Consider the following 18,195-nt stretch of genomic DNA (forward strand, 5'->3'; position numbering starts at 1 on the left):
TTCTGGTGCTGCTTGTTTACAGCAAGGGAAATGAGTAATAATTTCTGCGGCCAGAGCTATGGATAGACAGTTCTGTAAGGCAGTGACGTATGGAAATAAATATAGAGCATGAGGACTAAGAGCTATGAAACTCCTTACTAGTGAACAGGATGCATGAGCGTTATTAAATATGTCTGGTTCTTTAAGCATAGATACAAGGAGACAGTGTGCTGTGTTTGAAGGCTCTGGGGAAGCATCTCCTTAGTTCCCTCTGCTCTGCCTTCCCTGATCATCCAGATCCTGGCTGCTTTAAAGAGAAAAGAGATGACAGCAGATGAATTGCTCCTGTGCTTCTCTGGAAACAAGTGTTTCTCGTCCACTCCTTGCTTGTTACTTCGAAGTCTCCTATATGTACCACCACCAGGAACAGACTTCTCAGCCCTTCCTGAGCACTACATGCTGCAGCAGGCAACTCAATCAAGCGAGGCTGAATCTCTTGCAACTCCTGAAAAGAAATTCAACACAACCGTTTGCACGACAGTATTTCTTTATTGCCTGCACACTGCTTGCCCGCTAAGAAAACATCCTCAAGACTGTACATTAAGGACAACCAACCAAAAACAAACAAAACTAAACACGTGGTAGTTCCTCCTGTAGCAGAATGACAGTGCGGAGGAAGGTAATTACCACATACTGTATGGTACCTGTGTGCCAGGTGTGTTTTACTTCTTTATCTTTCATGTGTTTTTTTTTACACAGTGTGGGAGTGGCGCATTCAAACCATGTTAGCAGATAAGATACCACGCTTGTCTTCTGCTGCAGCTTCCAAACTCCTGCCCAGCTGTTGCAGGTAAATTTTGGTGTTATCCATGTGCCCAGACTTCAGATGTCAATTCTTATTGCCAGCCCTTGTTAACCCACCACTGGAGCACGATGCAAATGAATCGTTGACAGCAGCTCCTCCGAGTCAGCTAGTGAGCTGTACTAATGTAGCAGGTAACAGTGTCTGTGCTCCTTCATGGTCGCATTGGTTAGAATGCACAAAATCCACACCTGCATTTGCGCAACCATCTGGTACAGGGCAGTCTAAAGGTTTGTGTTTTCCAAGAACAGAGATTTCACTTCCCAAGCATCCTTGCAAACACAGGCAGTTTCACTGGCAGCACTGCTGATGTTACCCTAAGCTCAAAACCAACAGCCCTAGTTTCTTCAGGGACCTCTTATAACGTACTATTTCCTGGTCAGTTAGTGCAGTTAAATCCACCAGCTGTACAACAGCAAGAATCACAGTCAGCAGTAAGTACTGAGCAGACACTTAGTGCTTTTGGCTATTCCTTTAAATCAGGAACCTGGCTCTTCCACAGAGAAGCTTCCCCTTCCTTACCAGAAGTAAATGGCACTGGGAGGAACCATGGAAAGTCTGTGTAATGCAGCAAGTGATTCAGAACACTTTTCCTGCATGGAATATTCCCAGAGAAATTTGTGCAGTAAACAGATATTTGGAACCAGAGTAATCACCTTATCCCATGAGAGGAAAGAGTGGATAAATACAGGCCTATGCATTTATGTATCCTTTGCAGCTGAGGCAGCCGCCTCATGCTTCCAGCCCAAGTACATTTCAAAGCATTGCTGTCAGGCCAGCAGGGTGGGATCTGTGCATATTTCAGTACTGCGGATACATCCACTCCTAACTGCTGAAGACCTTTCAGGAAAGAATAAAAGAATGGGAGGAAACAGGCAGCATTCAGCCTTAAAACAGGCTACACATGGCCCCAGCAGATACAGCACAGCTCCCACAACACGTTATGGAACAGCAGTATGTGCCAGCACAACAGTTGCCTGAGAGTCCCAAGGCAACTGCTCTGTGTTCTGTGAACAGTACGAGGAGAGTAGCTAAGTTCATTAGGGTAGCAGTGAAGAAGGCCAGTGGGATGAATGGTTTTAGCAGTTCATGCTATATCCACATATGTAATCAGTTATCCACAATGTTGGCAAGTCAAACCAGATTTCCCACCAAGTGCAGAGCCTGATCCAGATCTTACAAGTACAGGCAAAGGTTTCCCCATCTACCTCAGCAGGCTGTCAGCTGGACTGTGCTGTTAAAGAACAAAGATGCTGCTGCCAAATTCCCCCAAGAGATCAGAGGACTCCAATGACCAGGGCTGGACATGCAGGTAGGGAAGGGAACAGTACAGATCGTATGCACGTTCTGCCCTGATTCAGAGCCTTGAAATTCCCAGATGGGGAAAAGTTGCAGCTTCCCTAAACCTCTGCAGATCAGATACCAGCAGATTCAACTTGCTCAGAAGGAATCCCAGCTTCATGAAACTGTGCCCACACTTGGCTCTTGCCGACGTACCGATGCTCCTTATGTGCAACACCCTTTCCTCCTGACATCTTCCAGCTGCAGGGCGTTCTCCCTCTGCCTGTCCTCTTGTGCTGTCAGCAACCTGGAACAAGCAGCACAGATCAAGAACAAAATCAAACTACTCAGCTCTTCCTGCAGTGGCATCTGACTGTGCCCTTTGCTCTCCCATCAGCCATCAGGCTGTTTAGGATCGTAAAAAGTGCCCAGGCTGCCTCTGGCAGCTGAACAAGATAAACCACACACAGAAAATGAGCGTGAATTTCCAAAGAAACAGGAAGGAACTGAACGTGGACAAGAGGGAGCAGCGTGGTGTACTCAGAACACCAGACTGAACACGAGTGGCCTGAGACTTATTTCCAAGCTCCAGCACTGATGGTAGAACCTCAAGCTGCTCTCTTCACTTCTCTGAGCAATGCCTGGCAGCAGCACGGTAATAAAATGAGCTGAAAGCACGTGCTATGGGAGACAAGATTTATCTACTTAAATCATCACAGTTAATAAACACCTAAGTCCTGCTGTGAGCTTAACAGAGGTGATACAGCAGGAGGGAGAGGGATAAAAGAAAACAAAAAGGATATTTTTCTTACAAGATTTCAAAGACTAAAAAAAGAACAAACACAAGTTCTTTTTGAAAAACTAAAAATCTTAATGCAAGCTTCCTTCAGCTTTATAAGGTGTTTTATCCTTCCTTGTCCTCAGCAATAAACATATTACTTCCAAAACATCACGTTCTGTATGGATGAACCGCTCCCTAGAGATGCATGTAGATTGCAAATAGAAAATGCCAGCTTAAAATTTGGGATAGCACACCAAGTTAAATTTGGGATAGCACACCAAGTTTTGTGATGTAATATTCAAGTTAAACTCTTGATCTTTCAGCAGCCAGCTCTGCCAGAGGAAGACTTGTGTGTGATGACATCCAGCCTATGCTTGGTACTCTCCAGCCACAGAAGACAGGGCTGAGGAGTCAGTGTGGAAGAACCTATTGCTCCAGGTCTATTTACTGACACAGCATAAAGTCAGCCTCTGACAGCATTTCTTCTTGTCCATTCCCTAGGAGCCCACCAGTGAACTGCAGCTGGGGAAATACCCCAGAGTGACTGTTCTCATCACTAACCTGGCCATGTGCAGCATGGGCTCCATGATGTTATAGCCAGTCATAGCGCTGCACTCATAGAAGACAGCCTTGTATTCCTGCCAAAGAACACAGCAGAGTCAGCTGCCAGCTCTCCCCCAGCATTCATCCACACCCCTGGGCACTGACCCACCTTGCCAATAGAAACTCTAATGACAGCACATGTGGCCAGCAATGTAGTTGCTACTGCTGTACCCACCTTACCAGAACATGAGATGCATTTTCAGCAACTGAAGGCCCAGATAGAACGTCAGGAAGGTAACAAGTGGGAGGTGTTTAGGAAGAAACACCATCCTTTTGGGATAAGTGGACTGTCTTAATTTCATCCTGCTAAGTCCAAAGGATGGGTAAAACTTCTGAAACCCTCCCCTCAGGGTCCTCGGAGATGAGAGGATAAAGGTAGCAGCAGGCACACAAATAGAGGCAGCAAGGGAGGAAAGCAGGGCAGGTACCAGAGGAACATTGGTACATGTTTGTATCAGAGTGAGGGCTGAGAGGGAAAGCACCATACTGGGAAATGGCTTCAAGAAGGGCTCTCCATCAGTCCAGCTCACAGCTGGAAGGAGGTTGTAGAGCAAGTGGAGCAGGAGAGCACAGAGACACACCTTGGCCAACCTTTCCCCCTCCACCTTGGGTACACTCCGGGTCTCTCTCCCTGAGGTATCCATTTTATTTCCAAGCAGAAAAACCACAGCTCCATCCTCAATGCCCTCCTGCAAAAGAAACACAGCAAAACACCCCAGAGCCTCCACTGAGGGACAGACATTTCATGGAGCAGGTCCTGCTCCAGATCATACAAAACAAGAGCACTGCCATTGACTTCAGTGGCAGCAGGATTAGGGTCCCTGAAGGAGCTGCCAAAATATGCTTTTTAAGCTCCTTTAAGGGCCATTCCTCAAGCAGCCCCAGGGATTTGTGCAGGGAAGCTTAAACCATGGGAATCTATTTCAGAAGGTTGCTGTGTACAGCTGGGATGCTAGGAGAGGAAAGGCATGGAAGAAGTTCTTCTCTGGAAAATAAGAAGGCAAAAGAAAACTCCAACAGCTTAATGGGGCAAACTACATTTAAGACTAGGCAGGACTTCGGTTAAAACCTTTTTGTTGTCTATGTGATACTATTCATCTGAGGTGCTATCCTGAACTCAACCATCACTTCCCTGAAAGGCACTGTAAGTGGTTAAGCAGCTTTCATTGCTGCCATAGGGTCTCTGTACTACCACCTGTTATTCCTGGGCAACTCCTGGAGCCCATTATCTAAGCTGAAACTCCCCCTGTGTTCCACTAGGGCATCATCATAGTAAGACTGCACAATAAGGCTTAAGGTATCTCCATATTTGACTGTTCTGGAGGACTTAAAATACCTGAACAGCAAAGGTTTCAAAGCAAGAAAAAAATCTAAGATGAAAGAAAGAAAAGATGAGAAATGATTAAAGTTACACATTTTGGGTGCTTTGTTTTCCTGTGTGCTCAGTTTAACCCTCCAGAAAGGAATCTGATTTCCAGACTCTAGTTTTGACACATCTTAACCTTTGATCTTATGAAGTCTAGAGAAACAGATAAGCTTTTTTTTCCTTGCCCAACAGGCCTGTGAAATTTACAGCACTAGAAACCTCCAACCTATGCTTATCCTTTCAATTTAGGATGTGTTTTCTGACATACAACACAATCTCAAAGCAAAACCACTTGACACTTTTTCCCTGCGACTCTGAGCCAGCTGTACACAACGTTATTTAAATTATAGGTGTGACAGCAGATGTTTGGTGATGTTGCCGGCACATACCAGCTACTCACACATACCACTGTTTGGTAGGTTCCACTGCTTTCTGCCATCCCTCCTCATTTAATGGGCTGCCACCATACCGTCAACAAGCCCCTGGTTCCATATACGTTACCACAGGCAGTACATCCATAACATCTGCTTTGTGCATCCATCTCCCCAGGGACCTCCTGAGGCCTCTGGGAGCATCGATCCCAGTCAGACCATCAGAGCAAGATCAGAGCAAGGCATAGGCAGCTCTGCCAGCAATAGAAAGCCCAAGCCCCGCTCTCACCTGGACGCTGCTCATCCAGTTCCGTACTGCCATGAAGGAGCACTCAGCTGTAATGTCGTACATCACCAGAATCCCATCCGCCTTCCGGAAATACTGCTTGGTGATACTCCGGAACCTGAGCACCAGCAAAACCAAAGGCACTCTCAGAACCATGACGGTGTAATGACACAAAACAGAACACGATCATCTGGCTTCTAGTGCTCCCTGCAGCCCCTGTGCATGAGATGCATCGCTTGGAGCTGGTGTACAGACTGGTAACAATCCAGTTAAATCCTTGGGCTTTTCAGAGCCCATCTGTGCAGCACGCCAGGCAGCCATGAGGAAAGAGTGTTTCCAGACACACAGCGCTAAGAAAGCAGAACCTTTCTAAGTCAGAAGGAAAGAAGCACTGAATAGCCTGCTTAGGTGAGGTAGAAAAAGGTAATTGCCTGTAAAAAAGGAAATGGATGGGAAAGGAAAAAAAAAAAAAAGAACTTTTTTCTACTGTCTGGAAGAATCTGCAGTTTAAGCTGTAGCACAGAACAAACTAAGAGCATCATGTTTGCCCCGGTGCTGCTAAAACTGCAGTTAAGATCTCAGCATCAATACAGTCCACTCCCAATTTTAAATCTATAAAGCAATTCTGTCATACATAAATTCAGATGTTAGAAACAATTCCCAGGTGAAACTCCCACCAGACATCTACACTGCCCTGTGGGCTCCTGCTAGAACCACAGACTTGTATTTTGAGAGTAAATTCCAATTTAAAACACACAAATAACCACTTAAGACCTCTAAGCAGTTTGTCATAAGGCCATGTTGTCATATTGCCTGAAAACTGATGGAAATAAATGCAGCATCAGTACCAAGATCCCACCAGACAGCTGTGAATTTCCACACTGAGCAGGCTAACAAGCACTCTTATTAAGAGCCAAGGAAACCTGCAGCTAGTAGTGACCCTGCTGAACTCCTCAGCTGATTGCCTGAAGCCTGTACTGTCTCACTACACCCAGAGCATGCCATTCTGGCAGCTACTCCAACTGAGAAAGCACAGACTGTGTCTTTGGCAGTCAACACACACCTCTGGAAATACAGGACATGCTAAATGTTCAAGAAAAGAATGTCAAATATAGCATGAACCAGACTCGGGGGAATCACTAAGGAGTTGTCCCTGCACTAAAAATTCCTCTGTTATAGGATATGCACTTGTACACATCCAGTTAGAAGTAAATCATCTCTCTCTAGAAGTAAGAAAAGCTTTGGTTTCTTCCTACTCAGTATCAGCAATGAGCCAAGTTCTTTCTTCCAAGTACACACCTAAGATCTGCTAATACTTCAGAGGCATACTTTCTTTCTGCAGAAACATATTTGTGAGTTTGGCCTCTGATGCAACCTGGTCTCAAAGAAGCATCTCATTTAGAGTCATGAAAACTTCCTGATGGGCTACAGCACTAAAAAAACAAAACAAAACAAACCCACAACAGTAGTTTTTTGAAACAGAAATCCCAATCTCTTCAGCATGAACATGAAGTTTGGAAGGGTTTGCCATGCAATACAGAACCCTACTGTGTGCATTTCTCAGAAGCCTGCATGATCCAGCTGACTGAGGCAGGCAGTGTCCCTGCTCTCTTGGCACAACTCAGGATTGTAATATTTCCATGACTTCAGCTGCCTCCTCAAGGCTTGGTCCCATACCATATTTAGCATTAAATACCCTATACTTATTTTTGCCAGGCTCTGTGGTTAACGACCTCCTTGAATATGCCTCTGAACCTAAGCTTCAAAGTACATTCTAATTAAAGCATAAATCACATGAGGTTGTGGTGGGCCATCATTTCTAGTAGTACTGCAGATGAATGTTAAGTGTGTCCTCTACTACTCTGATCTTCTCCAACAGTGCTGATGGCATCATCTTGTGATGGCCCATGTTTTTAGAAGCACAGGATTTCAATGAGGAGCCATCACCAAAAACTACTCTGCCAAGAATTATCACTTCCCATCACTTCCACAAGTCTATCAGCAGAGATACACTCAGATGCACGCACTCCTTTCCCCATCGTTCTCTCTTTTACACTGAGCCTTGTAGGAGGAAATCCTCACATAATTGTTTACCTTTCCTGTCCAGCTGTATCCCACAGCTGTAAAGCAACTTGAGTGTTGTCCACCATCAGACTCTTCACCTGGTAATCAATACCTGTCAGGGAGGTAACAAGAACAAGATCAACACTAGTGCAGGGAAACTGCCAGATTGACTCAAAGCTGGAAGAGACACCACCTTAAAAAGAACTGCAGGGATTAGAAGGGACATCAAGAGATCATCCCATCTGTTTGTCTCCCACCCCCCATCAGATATTTATAGACATTTATCAGATCCCCCATCAGTCTTCCTCAGGCTGAACGGACCCAGGTTACTCAGCCTTCCCTCGTAAGGGAGATGCTCCAGGCCCTTTATCATCTTTGTGATCCACCACTGGACTCCTTCTAGGAGATTCCTGTCTTTTTTGAACTGGGGAGCCTAGTACTGGACACAGTGCCCCAAATGCAGTCTCACCAGGGTCAAGCCCAATTTCTTACCGATAGTTGCATTGAGATCAGCCAAGAACCTGTCATAGCAGAAGCGATGGATGAAGGAACTCTTACCAACACCTGAGTTCCCCACAAACACAACTTTGAAGATACGATCGGGGGAGCAACTGGCAGGTTCCAGCACCTGGAGCTACAATGGAAGAAAGAGATGGAGTTTATAAAAGCCCAGCCATAGACCGTGGTTTGATTTGAGTATTAAATCACAAAACCCCCCCACAAAGTGTACTACAAATCTATGGAGCTGTAGTTACATAGGAAAAGCCCCCACCAGCAGGTGCCTGAGGCTGTGCACTATATAATCAGACTCACCCTGGTTTCAGTGCCAACTGGCTGCCCTCTAGGAGACAGCAGAGCATCATCCAACCCATCAGCATCACTCTTCAAAGCCACCTTCAGCCTCTCAGCATCTGCTCCCACTGACCACCTCTCTTGGCCTATGTTCTTCTCTCCAAAGTTCGTGTTGCCTCCTTCTCCTGTCTTCAGCCACATCCCATTGCCTGACAAGTATTTGCAGTTCTTCCTGTTGGGTTCTTCCATTGCCGTATCCATTGGGAAGGTGACGGGAAGGTCCGCAGAGGCCAGTTGTCTGTATTGAAGCCCACAGGCACCACAGTGGTGTTTGGAAGCGGGGGGAAAAGAAGGGGGAGGTTGCAAATTACCAAACACCCAGCACAATTCAACCAGTGCATACGCAACACCTGCAGGAATGTTACCTCATGCATTTGCTCACTGTGACTAAGGCATCAGCAACACCCCTCTGGGAGAAAAGAGCTCCCTGGAGCTACGCTGTGCTCATGTGCTGACACGTATTACCTTCGTTTAAACAGAAATTTCCCACCTTTGGGATTTTTTCAAGGATTCTTTGCAATCTGCTTTTCCCAGTACTGAAAAACGAGGCAAAGGATACAAAGGTGGCAACAGGAAAAAATAACAGATTTAAAAATACAATGCTAAAATAGATAACAAAGGTTTGAAGGTTAGTCGGAAAGGTTTTGGCTGCAGGAAGGTGAGGGCTGCCTGATCACCCTTCGGGGGCTGCATGCAACAGGCGTGCACCTTACTGCCCTCTGCTGACTGTATCGCCTGCCACAGGTGTACAAACTGCAGCGAGTACATTGGGTGCTTGAGTACATCAGGGTGCTTAAGCTAACCTTACAAACAAGGCTCCTGCGCAGTTCAGCAGCGGTACGTGGTAAGTGGAGGACCAGACCTCAAAAGACAGCTAGAATAGCAAATTCAAACTACTGCAATCATTGCCAAGGAGCAAGGAATTGTCTTCAGTCTGCCTTGGCTTTGTGTGCTAAAAGAACTAGAAGAGAGTGAGCAGACTCACAACTTAAAGGTTTTATCCATCAGAGACCTCCAATACTTCTGTTGGCCGACAGGTCCCATTTGGAAGGAGAGACCGAAGGCTTACAGCAGTCAGTCTGCACAGAGGCAGCACATCCCACCCCTCTGCAATATTTTCCCCCTTGCAACTAGTGCAGGAATCAAGGCAACAGCTCCCTGGTGGCTACACCTCACCAAGGCTGCGAGATTCACCTGCCACCAAGCCTTCATTTTTTTTCCTGTTAGATGGTGCCCACATCCCTGGCCATCCTCCCTGCCACTGCCCCACATGCCAGGCCAGAGCTGAGCACAGCTGAGGCAAGCATGCATACATGGCTGCTGAAAACACTGCACTGTCTGCACATAGTGGCAAAGAAAAGCATAAGCCACAAAGATAAGGTTGTCTGTCCTGGCTGGCCAGAAGGCCTGGTGTGTCAGGCGAGCATTTGCAGAGGTATGGAGGCAGATGGGCAGGATGGAGCTGGGCCTTCTCCTTGGGGCTTTCAGCTGCTGGAGAGAACACCAGCCTTGTGCAAGTCCTGCCCTCTCCCATGCCCCAGGGACACAAGCTCTGGCACAAGGCACCAACAGACAGGGTTTCTGCCTGAGGAGGAACAGCACACCTGGGAGATGGTCCAAGCATTTTAACCGCTTGCCTACTGTCCCAACAAACACTCCTAGATGAGGGCCAGCACCACAGGAAAGCTCACCCACAGCAGTGTCCTCAGTTTCATGCTGAGCCCACACCACCTCATGGCAACAGTCGAGCTTCATCTCCCCCCATGTTCCCACAGACAGACATAGCACTGAGGCATGGAACCAGACAAGGGACACAGTTTGACTGACAGAGTGTTCCTGCAGGCACAGAATGACACCACGGACACAACACAAATGCCCATCTAACCGTTTGACCGGCTTGTCGTCCAGCAGGTAACTGCCTAGCACTGACCCCTTCTTCAAGAGGGGCTTTTTGCTCTGAGGTGCCTGGAAGTTGAAAAGAGAAAGGTTGAAGAATGTCATTACAGCCCAGGAACCTGGCCAGCCCCAGTTCAACTTGCAATGGAGACACAGGGCTGGAGCCCCACAGACAAGGTTCAAACAGAGTTAAGCACAGGATTTGCTCTTCTCAGTTCAGCTCATTGAGCTGATGCAAGAAAGCACCACTAACGCTGCTTTCCCCATTGCAACAAAGCAATTCAACAATGCTGGTGACCCAAACTGTAGACTTCCTCTGCCAGCCAGAGCTTTTATTTCTGTGGCTTGTTTGCTACAGTGATACACAGCTGATTGTCTTTCCCCACCATCTTTTTATTATGATGATGTTGGGTGAGCAGAGTGAATCTCTCCCCTTCTGGTACTCACCCCATTGCTGCACATATACCAAAGGGAAGAAAGGGGACTGTTCTGCAACGGGCAATGTACAGGCTCTGCTTTATACATACATCCTCCCACACACCTTCCTCCTACTTACCTTCCTACAGCCAGCCCTCTCCAGCTTCCCAGAGAAGGATAAAGAGCAGCAACTCCCTCACGACACTGTTCCTCTAGATTCAGCAGCTTTGTTGTTCTCAGCACCAAATACAACAATTTGCTGAGACCACACAAAAAAGCCTGAGGCAGAGGGGCAGCTGACCCACCAGCTCTCCTAAATCCATGCCAAAGCCTAGTCCCCTCCCTCCCATACAAGGTGGTTAATTGCTCATGCCCCAAAAAAAAACCACAAAGTAAGAGTCTGGTCAACATCAGCATCAGGCTACGTATAGACCAATGGTTCTCCAGCAGAGATGGGAGAAGAAGCTTTCAGGGTTTGTGCTAAGACCAGCAGGTTCCATCATAAAGCACTTTAGACCCACAGAAACAAGGAAATCATGTTACAGCCCACTGGATCTTCAGCAGAGTCACCACCTTCGAGCCACCTACGGAACAAGGGGACTCCCAGGCAATCTGCTACAGCACCACCTACTGAAAGAGGAAGCAGCCTGCAGGGTACATACCTGGGAATAAAGGAGAAACAACGGGGGGTATTTTGCCATCAGTTCTGCCACACTTTATTGGCCCGCCAGGTTTATGGAACGTTTGACTTTTCATAGCAATGGTACAGAGATGGACATAACATTGCAGCTGTACAACACATGATGACAAGGATTCCACAGCAAGAACAGCATGTATGCAAGCATTTTGAATGGGATAGAAAATACAAGCATCTTCTGGTTTATTGGTGGAACACAAATGTATGTTTAGTGTAATCAACGTTCCCAAACACTCTTCACAATGAGCAGACGTGAAATTTGCTCATCCAGGGCAAGACCTCTATCAAACTGCAGCACATGAGGATAACTCCATAGCTCAACAGGTGCAAAATGGAACATCCAAAAGCAGTTTGCATGCAGGCAGAAATAGCCACACGTTGCTATGTATGACCGAGCCACCAGGGCAAAGGTGTGCCCCATGCCACGAGGCCAGGTCTGCCCACCTAGGCAGAAGCTCTTATGAAGAGCAAGGCATTGAGCTGGGCACTGACAAGGAGCAGCAGTCAGCTTGCTGCCAGCCATGTGCAGCCCAACACTTCCTTCCAACCATTTCAATCTTTGCTATGAAAGAATCACTGTTTGTCACAACCTCATTTCACAGAAATAACACAACCCTTCCCAACATTAACAGAGGATACTAAGGTCTTAAGTTTCCTTTTAGCTTGTGAAAGGAGAAAGTGGCTCCTCTATACTACGGCTTTCTCCAAGGCCCTCTCCTAAGTCCACCTGCAGCAGACACGTTTCAGAGCAGCCACGAGTGAGTTCTAACAGGGAAAAGGAGAAGAGAGAAGAAGCAGACAAACTTTGCACACAGAAGCACACACCTGAAACATGGTCTCCATGGGACACCCACCCACCCAAAGGAACCCAAATGCTGAGACACTGCACACAGAAGGAGGAGAATGCACTTGCCTTGGAAGCTCGGAAACGCCAAAAATGGTACTGACTGTCCTGGACATTCCCCCAAGCCCTTATTGTACAGGGGCCCACTGCTTTCCCCTAGCCCTGTGATCCATGCCTCACTGTTGCACTCTCCTTGCAGTAATGGGGAGCTTCCCCCAAGGAATCTCTGAAAACATCTTCTACAAGCTCAAAGGGTCAGAAAAACTCTCAGACTCTCCCATGTCCTGCCACCCCGACTCAGCTGGCAGCACATCTGGAAATTGATCTTCCTCACCAGCCAGCTGCCAGGACTCGTGCAGCTTCACTCCCTGCCTTGCAGGTGCCCAATACTGGCTAAAGAGCACAAGTCCAGCACATACTCTAGGCAGCACCCACTGCAGCCCTGCACACAGCTGCATTACAGTCCCAAACTAACATGCCTTGGGTTACAGCCAGGCAGCTGGCAAGAGCAACCAGCAGAGTTTGTCTCTGGCACAGGCAGAGGGGTGCCACGAAGTCTGTTTTAAGCGCTACACCAGGCCTTGTGAGGTCACGTCATTGTCCCCCGTGGATGTGAGAGGCCCCCAAGTGGTGACAGCAACAGCAGCAGATGAAAGGAGGGTGGTTGGGAATTAGGATTTTCTTTCTTAGACTAACCGGCTTCTTGGCTTCAAAAGTATCACGCTCGTCTCGAAGCTTCTTGTTCATCTCTCTGCTCCAAAGAAAGACACGGGAGAGAGAAAACGAAGCCCTCATTGAAAATGGGATAAAGACCAACATTTGAAAGCTAAACAGAAAGGCAGCTAGGGGCACAAATGAAGATATTCTGAAATGCTGGCTATGTTTGGATTTCCACATATCCCAGTTCAGTTAACAGGCAGCAGGGAAGACCAAATTCCTCCCCAGAGGAATTACTCAGTAAAATAGCACAGTCTGCACCCTGCTGGAGCTGACCAAATTGCACAACTCTATCTGGGCTTAGAAAAATAAGCAGTGTGTGAATGCTGCTTGAATACACTCCCATAGCACTGAGACCTCAGCACTGCCTATGAAGCAGGGAATGAGCTTCACTAAAAAGGCCAACTCTCCACTTCTACCCCCAAAATGACCATTGACCATGCCAGCCATTCAGATGGCCGCCAGCAAGAAGCAGGATCTGATCCAACTCTGTCCCTTGTGTGCTCAAGGGCCTGACATCTGCCCCAGTCCATTTCTTACCTGAGGAGCTCCAGCTGCCGAAGGAGGCTTTGTTTCTCTTTTTGCATGTTTTTGGAGACTCTGAACACATCCCTAAGTGTAGAGTTAAAAAAAAAAAAAACAAACCAAAAATCAATGGGAGACAAAATGCAAAGATCCCTTCCTCAGGAACACCTGCAATATTCACAAAGCTGAAGGTCTGCCCTATGCCAGCAGAGGAAGGAGCATTGCCATGGGAGCTGGGATGCCCAAGTTTTACCCCAGCTCTCCTGCTCTCCTCTGGCACGAGGGCAGACAATCCACTTTCTACTTTCACACGTCAGTTTCCCCAGCTGTTAGAGATGGGAAGGATGCTCACTATCATCTGGAACCAAAACATCCCCATGTTGCAGCAATGTGTTACTCAATAAAGCTCATGAACAGGAACACAAATGGTTAGCATAGAATTTGTAGGAACTTTACAGAGGCAGTGATGAACTGGAAATTAGGAGGAGGAGAACTCTCTAGGCTGAGAACATCTGTAAATTTTACAGTAATTTTAGAGCCAGCTATCAACAAACATACTCATTTCCCACTACAGGCAGGTGAGAGGTAGCAGTAACACTGCCTGTTTATACCAACACCACCACTGCAATGTTACTTCTCTTCCTCAAGAGGAGACAGGCAGTTGTCTGATAAAACCACAGCTGCTAATTAGAGAATCTTATTCTTTAACTACTTGCACACCTTTCCTTCTCTGCCTGGGTTCTTGCTCTGACAGCCCACACACCTGCTTCCCTTTCCATTCCCACCTGTCCTTCTGCTCTTGCTCATTCTGGGCCTCTTTCTGCAGTTTCTGCAGTTGTCCCTTGACAGCTTCTAGCTCCCATTTGCTTTTCTCCAGCTCCTCCAGCAGGTTTTCATTCAGGTGCCGAAGTCTTTCATTCTGCACACGGGTCTCCAACTGCTCTGAGTTCAGAGACTGTAGCTGACGTTCCAGCTGCAAAGGGAGACAAGGAATTAAATAGTCCTTTAAATACCATGTGTGACAACTTAAACACACAGAGGGAATGCTAGGTAAGGGCACAGGGACAAGAGATCCCACCAAGGGGCAGTGGGTATAAAAGCCATGTAAGCTTTAAGTACAGCTTTTCTGCTCTTTCAGCTAGACTCTCAAAGGGAAAGTAAAAGAAACTGTGTCACAAGGTGAAGGGCTTTTCTCTTTCCTGCCCTGTTCTCTGCGAACATGCATGTACCAAAGTCATGAACAGAGCTCACCTTTCTCACATTCCTTGAAACACCAGCCCTACATGTCTTCCCACTACGATTACAAGCACACATCATGCTCAGCTTTGACTAAGGGTTCCAGCCCTTTGGGCATTGTGGAATATTTTAGCACAACCACATACACTGAGCAGTCAAGCTCAGTATAAGTAACACCAACCCACAGCTTCTGGGTCTTTCAATAAGCCAGAAGATGGGATTTAAATAAAGCATGTGCCCCTCTCTGAGAATTCTCAGAATCACAAAGAACTCTGGTTTTAAGTTGTTTGTACACTGAAATGAAACAGCAGGGAAGTGCAGTCACAATACTGGACTTCCACCACAAGAGGGACCTGGTTGACCGTGTAACTCAGTACGAGCTTCGGAGATACAGACATCAAAAATGCTCAGCTGAATGAGTGTCTGGGAAGTCTCATACACTGCCCTGACCCACTGTAAGAAGAGATGCTAATTAGGAAGAGCATGCCTAGATAGCCACTATGGTCTACACCCAAAGCATCAATAGTTCTTGGATTAGAGATGATAGAATCTACATCCCTGACTTTTTCTCCTTTCAATATGTGTATGAGTCTGCTGTCTATTAGTCTGTCCAATCTGTTTTTGAAGTGCTGATTCACAACCTCCTGTGGCAAAATTTCTAGCTCACTAATCCACACAAGTACAGTCTTTGAGATTAATCTTCTACTTGCCCTGTTGAGCATCCATCATCCGTGTTGTTGCAGGATTGAGGAATAACAGTTACACGTGGACCTTATCCACAACCGTCCTGAGTCTGTAAAGCTCTGTTATAATTTCCCCTCAGTCTCCTCCACTCCAAAATTAGGGTTAAGCTTTCCTAGTTTCTCTTCCTAAAGCAAATGTTCCACTTCCTCAGTTATTTCAGCAGTCTGTACCTTTCTTTCTCACACTGGAGTTAGAGGAGACCATAACTGTGCAAACCAACTGAGAAAATGGCACACCACGGCTCTGAGTAACAGGAAAATGATACCCTCTATCTTACTCTCATTACCATTCCTCATGGCATCTGAAGTTTTATTGGCTTTTCCTGCTGCTGCACAATGAGCTGTTGAGTTCATAGCACTTCTGTTTCATCCTCACCACAGCTAACTGTCCAGCTTGGATATCTGCAGTCATCAGAACCTTCCAGGTACCTCCCATGACTTGTTTCTGCAGCAGTTGCATTTCAGTTCTCCAGAGAAGAAAGGAAAGACATCCAAAATGAACCACCATGTACAAACGTACATGCTGGGGACAGACGAGCCAACGGAAAATTTCTGCTTTGATCTTTTCATTGATTGATTAATCAATTTGTCATTAGGTACTGAAATGCAACTATGAGCAACACAGCTCAAAGCTCCAGGGAACTGTTCCCTCTGGGTTACTTTAGAGCAGCCAGAAAAAAAACAAAACTATTTGGTTCTTGTATATCTATACACAACTTTCCTACATGCCACAAAAAGGCTCCAAACTCACAACTTCCAAATCTTTACCTCATTTTCTTTGCCAAATTAAGTTATTGTACAAGAGAAAGCAAAGCAGATGAGAAAATGAGGGCCAGAATGTTCACAGGAGGATATTGCCATTGCAGACAAAGTAACCCACTTCAACACCTTCAGAGATGGGCAAAATTAGGCTGACTAATACTGTCAGCAGATGAAAACCACCCCCAGCCAGAAAAGTCTACTGTCTTTATAGAAAGAGAGTAGAAGAGGGTGCACTTCAGAAAGGCTTTGTGCTCTGTTACCTTCTTTTGCCGATAGAGGATTTTCTCCAGCTCTTGCTCTTTGCTGCGCAGTTCCTTTTGGAGCAGGTTACTCCTGTTGTGTCTCAGCGCTTCCTGCAAAGATTAAGACACACGGCTATGCACACAACACCCAGCACAGTTAAGAGCTGTTCCTTAACCAGAGGAGCCACCCTCCCTGCTTCAGACCACGGAAAGTTTGACTTGGGCCAAGAGAGATGAGGTACCTGGCAGATTAGCCTCTCCCTTTCTGCTTTGATCTGTTGCTCCATTTCTTCATAAAGGCACCTGACTTCCCGATCATGGTCCGTCTCCTTTCTACAAAAGGAAAGGTGCATACGTATCACAAGAGAGAAGGAGAATGCAGAAAGAAAACAGGAGAGAAGGGTGCAAAGAGAGTCCTACTAAGAGCTGTGTGGCATTGCCAAAAAGTTACTCCAGTTGTTTTTTTTCCCACAATATCAAATGTTATGGGCGTGTGCTGCTGCAAAACAATCCTCTGGCAATCAGGTCAAGATAAACAGTCATTTCATTACAGCAAGAAAAATCTCACTGTCCTGTAACCAGCCTCCACTGGCATTCAAGGCAGAATATAACACATGCAATTTCATCCAAATATCAGCTGTTTCCAGACAGTAAATAATGATGATGTTCTCCTTACCGCTTCAATGCCTGCTCCATAGACTCCTTTTCATGATTCACCTCCCTGATGTACGATGAAACACGCAACAGAAACTCCTCAAAATTGGCTAAGAGCTCCGGACGCTCCTTTCGTAGCCGGACCCAAAGGTCCCGAACTTCACTAGGACTGGAGGAAGCATACAGGAGAGAAAGAAAGCACAAAAGTTTGTGTCACCTTCTGGATTGTTACTCCGATTCCAGCATGCACTCAGGGGAGGGCAGACTGCCCTTGTCCTGTCACCTCTTCCATTAAACCATACAGCAAAGAGGGTAAAATAAACTGCGAGGTTAAAATAGAGGAGGTCATCTGAAAGACAAAAAGTCACCTAGGAAGCAAATCTAGAATGATAATTTTCAAAGTATTCAGTAAAAAGGCATTTGGTGTCTAAACTAAGATTGGAAGAGATGAATGTCCAGGAAACTCTCCCAGCCCAGGGATTTCAGCACACATCACACAGATGTGACCCTCACACAGTCACTGCACTAGTGGATGCTACTGCCATTCCCTGGGCGTTCAGCTAGCAAGTTTGGAAACTAAGTCACAAACTGAAGGAGCAATTTTTCCCATGCTGTTACATTATGGATAATATAACAGTGAAGATCAGATTCAGTAGCAAAACAGCAAAGATCAGATTCCTCCTCCACTTCTTATTAGCTTCTGTTTTCTGTTAATTCTTTGTAACAGCTGCCTCGGCACAAAGGCATGACAGCAGCCTCTGAACTCATTGTATAAAACTGCCAAAACGAGGATAAGACTTAACAAACTTAAAGACCGGATGCTTCACAAATTGCTGTAAACAGCAGAGGCCTCTTAGCCAAAACAATCCTATCGCTTTCACAGTGTCACTCCACCATTTGCAGCGTTAATTTTTTCTTCCAAAGTTGTTTGGCATTAAAAGAAGCACACAGGTGCTTTGCATCTCAGCACATGTGAGACAGCACAATCTGTTTCGTGACAGATGCATCTCTGCAAAT

General features: G+C 46.3%; 1 protein-coding gene across 11 annotated transcripts in view; it reads right to left on the reverse strand.

Moving 5' to 3' along the window:
- Nucleotides 1–18,195, reverse strand: part of CRACR2B (calcium release activated channel regulator 2B) — a 52,422-nt gene that overhangs the window by 17,022 nt on the left and 17,205 nt on the right. For 9 of the 11 annotated variants that reach the window (XM_015863781.3, XM_015863782.3, XM_085548340.1 and 6 more), the window contains 14 exons: nucleotides 17,201–17,347; nucleotides 16,767–16,857; nucleotides 16,543–16,635; nucleotides 14,327–14,514; nucleotides 13,557–13,628; nucleotides 12,996–13,050; nucleotides 10,331–10,410; nucleotides 8,407–8,683; nucleotides 8,086–8,227; nucleotides 7,624–7,705; nucleotides 5,533–5,647; nucleotides 4,088–4,195; nucleotides 3,465–3,541; nucleotides 509–2,429 (listed from right to left, as the gene is read on the reverse strand). In XM_015863781.3, coding sequence (XP_015719267.2) covers nucleotides 2,348–2,429; nucleotides 3,465–3,541; nucleotides 4,088–4,195; nucleotides 5,533–5,647; nucleotides 7,624–7,705; nucleotides 8,086–8,227; nucleotides 8,407–8,683; nucleotides 10,331–10,410; nucleotides 12,996–13,050; nucleotides 13,557–13,628; nucleotides 14,327–14,514; nucleotides 16,543–16,635; nucleotides 16,767–16,857; nucleotides 17,201–17,347 — 1,609 coding nt within the window. In that variant the 3' untranslated portion in view covers nucleotides 509–2,347. Of the gene's footprint in view, nucleotides 1–508; nucleotides 2,430–3,464; nucleotides 3,542–4,087; nucleotides 4,196–5,532; nucleotides 5,648–7,623; nucleotides 7,706–8,085; nucleotides 8,228–8,406; nucleotides 8,684–10,330; nucleotides 10,411–12,995; nucleotides 13,051–13,556; nucleotides 13,629–14,326; nucleotides 14,515–16,542; nucleotides 16,636–16,766; nucleotides 16,858–17,200; nucleotides 17,348–18,195 lie in introns of those variants that run through there. The other 2 variants (XR_014946355.1, XR_014946356.1) reach the window with 2 other exon arrangements.

The sequence above is a fragment of the Coturnix japonica genome, chromosome 5 (genome assembly GCF_054131305.1).
Source record: "Coturnix japonica strain WE chromosome 5, WE-NBRP24, whole genome shotgun sequence".
Taxonomy (NCBI): domain Eukaryota; kingdom Metazoa; phylum Chordata; class Aves; order Galliformes; family Phasianidae; genus Coturnix; species Coturnix japonica.